Raw genomic sequence first — 7,500 nt, forward strand, 5'->3', positions numbered from 1 at the left:
GAAGTGAGCAAAAAATCAAGGATTCGACACACGCAGTTACTCAGTGAGCCACAGGAGTTGCGTTTGAAAGAGAGGTATAATTTAGATAATGAATATAGCTATTTCCGGTTAACAATGCAAAAGAGATAAGATTTATTTCCGGTTAACTACGGCCAGAAGTAGGTCAAAACTTTGGAATAGACATCAAATGGATGAAGTTGAGGTTTTAAAACCTTTGCAAAAACCGTGGACGATAAGTCTTGCACAGCGTTGGATCAGAGAAGATCGTGATCAGTCAAAATTGACTGAAAATATTTATGAAAGTTAAAAAATACATTTTCGCCTTGCTTTATAAGTCGTGCAATAGTCTACTTGACTTTTCAAATGGGTTTTGAAAAGATAAATCGCAGTTAGACAAGTAACTTAGGCAGTTGCAAGGAAGGAAGCCGGAAAAAAAAAAAAAAAAGGAACGAGGGAAAAAATTGAATCACATCTTCAAGGCTATGAAGACATAGTACTTCTTACTCTATTACAGCAAGTACTCAGTGAGCCACGGGAGATGAAGCATGAATTAGAGGGAAAATTAAGACAATAGATTATTATTTCCGGATAATTAACAAAGCAGATTGGGAATTTCCGGTTGATAACGGCCGAAATTAGTTCAGAACTGTGGAACAGACATGAAATGGAAGTTAAAAAGAAACTTGAGTAGTTACAAGAAAGACTAAAAATATTATTGAGGGGAAACCCACTAGTTGCTAATTAAGATTAACATGCTTCCTGCACCTCGTACTACGCGGAACGCGGTCCGGGATAGAGACAGAATTTAGATAATGAATTATGATTTCCGGTGAATAACAAAAAGAGGTAGACTTATTTCCGGTTAACAACGGGTAAAAAAAATCCTTTCGTTCATATTCAAGGTTTACACATGTCAGTACCCAGAGCTTCGCAGGGGACATCGTATTCGATAGAGGCAGAATTTGGACTAGTAGTCATCTCAGATTATTCAAGTGCGTTCGACAGTCGCTTTGGAAACAAAGGAGAAGAGTAGGGAAAGAAACAATATTATAGACCCGAAGTACTGAAGTACTGTGACTCATGTGATAAAACTGAAGTTAATCCCTGTCGGGTGGGGTTGATATCTCGATGGGAGACCATCGAGAGGTACGTTATATGTGATTGCTTTTTGTAGACGTCATATGCATTGTAATGTCTTTTTTTCAATCGGGGTAATCATATTTTACGAAGTCCTGACCATTTATCAGTTTAGGAGACAAAATCTAGGAGTAATCATTGATTATGAAGTGCGTTCGTTGGGATAACTCACTAGACGAGCCGAGATGTCATCAAAGAACGTCTATCCAAAGTATTATTGCCGGTATGTGAGACTGGAATGTGGCTAAAAATGGAAAGTTTAGAGCAAAGAGGAGATAACGTTTGCGAAAATCTGGATTTTGTTAAATATCACTAAGAAATGTCCCTTGCCAAAAATCAGCGTGTCGGTGCAAATTTTGACTCATAAAATCACCATTCCAAACTTCACGACAAAGCTAAACATATTAAAATCAAAAGCTTAGGCCTAAATTATTTATCTAGCTCAGGCCTCATTACTCTTCAGCAGCGATATTCTATGGTAGACTTGAAAAAATGTGTTTTTTGATCTTTAGTGGTAAAGCGGAAAGAAGGGGTACCTGTAGAGTAGAAACTCCCGACCGGGTTCAAATCCAATCCACGGATATGATTTTTTATTTCCTTATTTTCTCTGCTACCACAAGTCCTGGGACATAGTGTCCAAAATTCACGATAATAGTGAATTCAAAGCAAATTAACAATTCAGGATAATCGCGAATTTATGGGCGAAAGTGATGCATGTATGACGTACTTCAAGATGGCGCTGAAAAAACAGAAGCTGCTAAAGCGCTCCATATGCACAGGATACCCAAGATTTGAAATGTCGAACGCAAAAATGTGAATGAACCAAGGAGGGTGTTTCCGGTTAATGATGCCCACACTGAGTACGTAACCTGTGCGCAGCCGGACATTTAACTCGAAAACTAGGTCAAAACCTAGATGTAGTCCGTATACAAGCGGTTTAGTCTGTCTCCGACGCAGGCTACTTGTGGGTAAAAACTGTGGCCATGGAACGGACATGCAATGCCAGTTGACTGAAAGATAATCAGTTGCAAGCAACGCTGACAAAAGTTCAGCCTTGAGCAAGTGCAGCAGAATCGCACTAAGTTCGACTCCCATTCAACACTGGATTTTTTCATTCTTGCTTGCAACTGCTAATCTGACTGCGGTGATCTTTCCAACTTTTTATTTTAGGTCTGGCTTATAAGAAAATAGGTACGCAATTCGTACATGTGCAGGTGTTTACTGCTAAAGCAGGAGCTCTTGGCTAAAGCTTCTTCTTGTGTAGGAAACTCAAGTGCAGGAAATTTACCAAATATGATTTGGATGAGTTTGATGGCTATTATCATTCTTTGTTGAGGTGTATTTATACAAGAAACAAACAGAGCAAATGTAATTACTGTCCAGCTTTAAAAAAGTGATTCAAACTGAAACAATCAATAGCCTGTTATGTTTAGGTCAAAATTCAAAAGGACGTTAAATGTCAAAGTATATACTTTTAACAGTGTTGCTACGTTAAAACTGCATGATGTTGACATATAGAGTCAAACGGAAACAAATGTACATGTTTCTTAAGATATTGACAGTAGTTATGACTTTCAAGAATTTCAAAATTGTTCTTGGACCTTTGTGGAAGAATAAATTCTAGATTTAATAAAACGTAAAGTGAAAACACAAGTTATTTGAAACCGCTGCAAAACAAACTGGAACAATAATGTTAATTGTACAATTCATTAATAATTCATGAGGGTGCAAACCAATCCCAGCACAGTATTCAGATCACATGTACGCAACTGAAAACCCCAATACAAATCAACTGAATTATTAAACAGTAGAATTAACTTTTGATACAAACTCCTGCTCAGCTAATTAGTATTCATTAACTTTTGATACAGATCTCTACTGATTAAAATAACAATACTTTGCATTCAATTTAATGTATTCATTTCACAAGCAGGATAAAATATTCGAGCCCGATCTGTATGGACGTTTACAATGGCTCGCCTATCGGCTCGCCATTGTGAACGCCCATACAGATCTCCCGCTCATATTTTATCTACTACTTACAAACTAATCTACTCTTCTTAATTAACAGCTTTTCAATAGCAACAAAGGCCTTTGTATGAAGACAAACACAAACAAATGTCACCTGCATAAAGATTGATAGTGAACTAAACAGAAGGTTAATGTTCATTACTAACCTAACATTGATTGACATGTTTATAACTTTAACTAGCCATTGGGCATCCTGAACATCTGATTATCGATCGGCTATCGATAACTTAACAAACTTTTTTTAAGCTGTGGCTTAGTGTTTACAGTGCTTGCGCGGTAGACAAAAAATCAGTTTTGCTCAGGAAACCGAGCCGGAAGTTTAAGTTCTAAATAAACGCAGAAGTTGACGTAAAAGACCAACAACATTTACTCGCTTCGATTCGTTAGATTGAACAGACAAGGCAAGATCTCGACACGACCGTGGAAAAGGACCAAAAAAAAAAAAAACCAGCGTAAACCCTTGAGATGTTCCGCGAACAAATCATTTTACAGTTGTTTGCTCAGTTACCCTGTGTTTGAATGAAAGCTATCCTCACCACTTTTCCATTTTAACATGACCTAGTTGAGAAAAGAGTAGTGGTGTTCACTCAAGCCTCGCTTTCGTCTAAAGGACAAGTATCTTGATACACAACTGTGAAATTGACAAGGGGGAGTTAAACAATCGACACGTTTTTTTACCGGTAAGATCGTAACGAACGAGTTGCAAAAATGAATAAAGCTTTAATTACGTGAGGGACTCTTATTCCAATTTTCAAATCAAGTTTCAGTACGCCAAAAGAATGTCAGCCTGATATATACAGTAAACCCCTTTATTTCGTAGCACCAATTAACTTCCACTTTTTATAAAAAGCAATTCAAACAAATATCAACAAAAACTCCATAACCTTCACGCAAAAAAAAAACAAACTTTAAAACAGCACACCCTTCTCCCAGCGTAAAAGGATAATAAATATCTTTAAATACAACATGATCTCTACACTTTAGCCCTCCTTTCAAAGATTTTAAAACGTCTTCGTAATTGACGGTATTAGGCCATAGACCCTTTCATATCGGTTGTTCCAATTTTGGGGGCAATTTTCTTGAACGTTTTCCTTAGAACCACGCCCATCTCTATTTTTCTGAATTAGCTAATAAGTAGTCAGGTTAGAAGTCTTTCTCCGCTCTCCCTAATCCCTCATCTTTTGACTGCGGAGGCCCTGTTCGCAACCGAAACAAAGCTCACATGGGTATAATATGTGTGCGTTTTATTTATCATTAGGTACAACACATCGTATTATTTAGCAGTTTCACGAATTACTGCGATTGCGCTTCTTGGCGTAAAAGTGTGCGGCACATTGTTCAACTTGTTTTGTAAGTTTATGATATCCTTTAGTTCACCATCTCAGTCAGTTTCCCCATATGTTAGCTAATGCGGTGAGAGAGTTCTGCATTTGATGTTTGTGCCCTGCTGCGTCACATTGGTTGTTCACTGATATAATTTGACGACAGACTGCACCTCCCCTCCTTCATTCCAAGCAAAAAGCTAGAATCCAAATAATTGTAATCTAGGCGTTTTTGTCTGTTCCTCCTTTTTCTCTTCCTTGTCGCCGTCTTCTTTCACTTGATACATTTGATTCAGTTCCTTTATCACCTCAGTCTGTTCTTTAAGCATGTTGTACATCTTGTCCACCCTAACGGAGAAAAACAACGGAATCATCAAGGTACATTTTAAAAGGATTCGCACTTCGAACAGCCCAGGAAAAGACTAATGCTTGAACTAACGTATTGGCAACTTCAAATGATAAAAATTTACGTATACGTCTTATATTGAAGATATAGTAAAACGCTGACTGACATGTCTTGTTAATACGTGTTTGAAACTGAAACTTAAGAGTCAAACCAGACACCGAGATTTCTAGTTTCGCTTACAGACGACACGACAGTTCCGGCAACTAAGAGACTATCAGTTCGTACTTTGGAGAGCTGTTGGCGAGTCCCAATTAGCATGAACTCCATCTTTCCTTCGTTAAGCTTGAACTTATCAACAACCATCCACGCTCTCACCGCCCTGATACACTGCTCCATGGCACACCAGGCCTCCAACTCACCGACCGCACTGTCTGGTTTGAAAGAGAGGTATAATTGGGTGTCATCAGCGTATGCATGGGCTTGGGGCAGATGAGACTTTTACTTCAAAGAGCTTGATAGCATAAACAGAAAAAAGAAGAGGACCGAGACACGATCGCTGTGGCACACCAAACGACAGATGACATTTCTCAGACAGTTTCCCGTCGACAATGACGCGTTGGGTCCGACCAGAAAAATAAGAGTCGAACTATTTGAGAGCATCGCCGGTGACGCCAAAAAGAGGCCTCTGGACGGCAAAGAAGGATATTAGGGTCCACCGTGTCAAATGCGGCACTTAAGTACAGAAGAACTAGCAAAGACACATGTTGGCTATTCATATTTAGTAGAATGTCGTTAGCAATTTTCAGCAGTGCCGTCTCTGTATCATGTGCACTTCTGTACGCCGATTGTACTTCTGGAAAGTGTCCATTTTCTCTTACGTGGACATAAATCTGGTTGAAAACCGCTCTCTCAGTAATCTTCGAAACAAATTGCAGTTTTCTCACTGGTCGTAGGTTTTTGTGACCAGAGTCCTTTGCACCTTTTTTTCAGTAAAGGGTTCACAACAGCTTCCCTCCATTCATCTAGGAAGTGCCCCGTAGACAGGGATGCGTTCACCATTCTAGTTCTTACCGGCAGCAACACGTCAAGAGAAAGAGAGAGGGAGAGTTATAGATCAGACAAGGGGGCATCGGATCTAGGACACACGACTTCTTCGCAGAATTGTTAATCAAGTCACTAACATGACGCTCACTCAGGTTGTCAAAAGAGTTTAGCGTTCTGGGGCCCGTTTCTCAAAAGTCCCGAAAACTCTTCGGGCCCGAAAAGCCATTTGTGAAACTGCCAACTGCTTGTTTTGGCAAGGCGACCTTTTAACATGTTTTCAAGCTAACTAAAAGAAATACGTCTGTGAAGTTTGACGACTTAAATCCTCTCCGTTCTTGAGATACAAAAGGAATTGTGACAACCGAAAATGCCCCGAAAAGTTTCGGGACTTTCGAGAAACGGGCCCCTGGCCCGGGTTGCTCGAAGCATGGTTGGCGCTAAGCAGCGTTAAATACCATGGAAACCTATCGGTTTTGATATCTCTTAACCAACAGTTAGCGCTAATATAACCAGGCTTCGAGCAACCGGGCCCTGTTCGTAACACTGTCTGGAGGTACAAGACCCTGATCTTGTGGATGAAGATGGATAGAGTCTATGGCCGTGCGAATGCGTTCTATTTTGCGTACGAAATACCTCCCGATATCATTCGCCAACACGGTCTTGTTTGTGTGCTCAGAAATGCGCAACTGTTTGCGCTCGCCCAGCAGCTTGTTTGCGGCATTAAACAGCTTTTTCTGGTTAGAGCTATTCTCTTCAACGAACTGAGTATAGAATTCTTGTTTAGCTTTGTAAACTCAGAAACCAACAAATTAACGCAAATCAAATCAAATGTTGGTTTTTGAGGAGAGGGGAAAACCGGAGTACCCGGAGAAAAACCTCTTGGTGCAGAGTAGAGAAGCAACAAACTCAACCCACATATGACGCCGGATCTGGCAATGGAACACTGGCCACATTGGTGGCAGGCGAGTGCAGCCTCTAACCACTTCGCCATCCTTGCCTGTTATTGCATAAACCTGGAAGGTTTTGGTGTCCGAAATTAAAGGCGACGAAACTCACGACAGACAATTTAAAACAGGGATGAAAGAAGGTTTCACAATAGACGGCTGTCTTAGAAAAGCAGAAGAAAGCAAAAAGGAATTATCAGCGAAGCAAAAGTGAAGTTAAGTAGCCGGATAAGACCACCAAGTGAAGCTGTAGGTGCTGATTTTTGCCGACAGGTGGATACTTCTGACAAACCTGAGAGGTAAACATTAGGAAAAATGTTGTAGAACGAAAAACGAAATTCATAGTATTCTCTTTGTGTCATTTTAACGTAAAAGAATGACCCAGATAGGGGTATCAGTTCAACATGTTTCCTCCAATTAGATTTCTTTTGTGCCCTGATTTGACGAAAAAACATGTTGTTTTGGCTGTAATGAGGAAAAAGAAAAAATAAGAACGAGGTGAAAAAAACTATCGCATATATTCACTAAATGACTACAAAAGTCAGAGATATGGATACAAACCTTTTTTCTGTTGGTCAAGTCTTCCAATAATTTGCTGCATGCCAGGTGACACCTCCTTTTCTTCTTCCACTTCGTCTGCTTCCGCTTTGCCAAACGAAACAAATAAATCCACCAC

The 7,500-nt window shown here is 39.8% G+C and overlaps 1 protein-coding gene across 3 annotated transcripts in view; it reads right to left on the bottom strand.

The window, feature by feature from the left end:
- Positions 1-3,963: 3,963 nt before the first annotated feature.
- LOC137973599 (transient receptor potential cation channel subfamily A member 1-like) overlaps positions 3,964-7,500 on the bottom strand; it is a 52,409-nt gene continuing 48,872 nt past the window's right edge. For 2 of the 3 annotated variants that reach the window (XM_068820443.1, XM_068820444.1), the window contains exon 29: positions 7,351-7,500. In XM_068820443.1, the coding sequence (XP_068676544.1) occupies positions 7,366-7,500 (135 nt within the window). In that variant the 3' untranslated portion in view covers positions 7,351-7,365. Of the gene's footprint in view, positions 4,839-7,350 lie in introns of those variants that run through there. The other variant, XM_068820442.1, reaches the window with a different exon arrangement.

This window comes from Montipora foliosa, chromosome 10, assembly GCF_036669935.1.
Source record: "Montipora foliosa isolate CH-2021 chromosome 10, ASM3666993v2, whole genome shotgun sequence".
Classification (NCBI taxonomy): Eukaryota; Metazoa; Cnidaria; class Anthozoa; order Scleractinia; family Acroporidae; genus Montipora; species Montipora foliosa.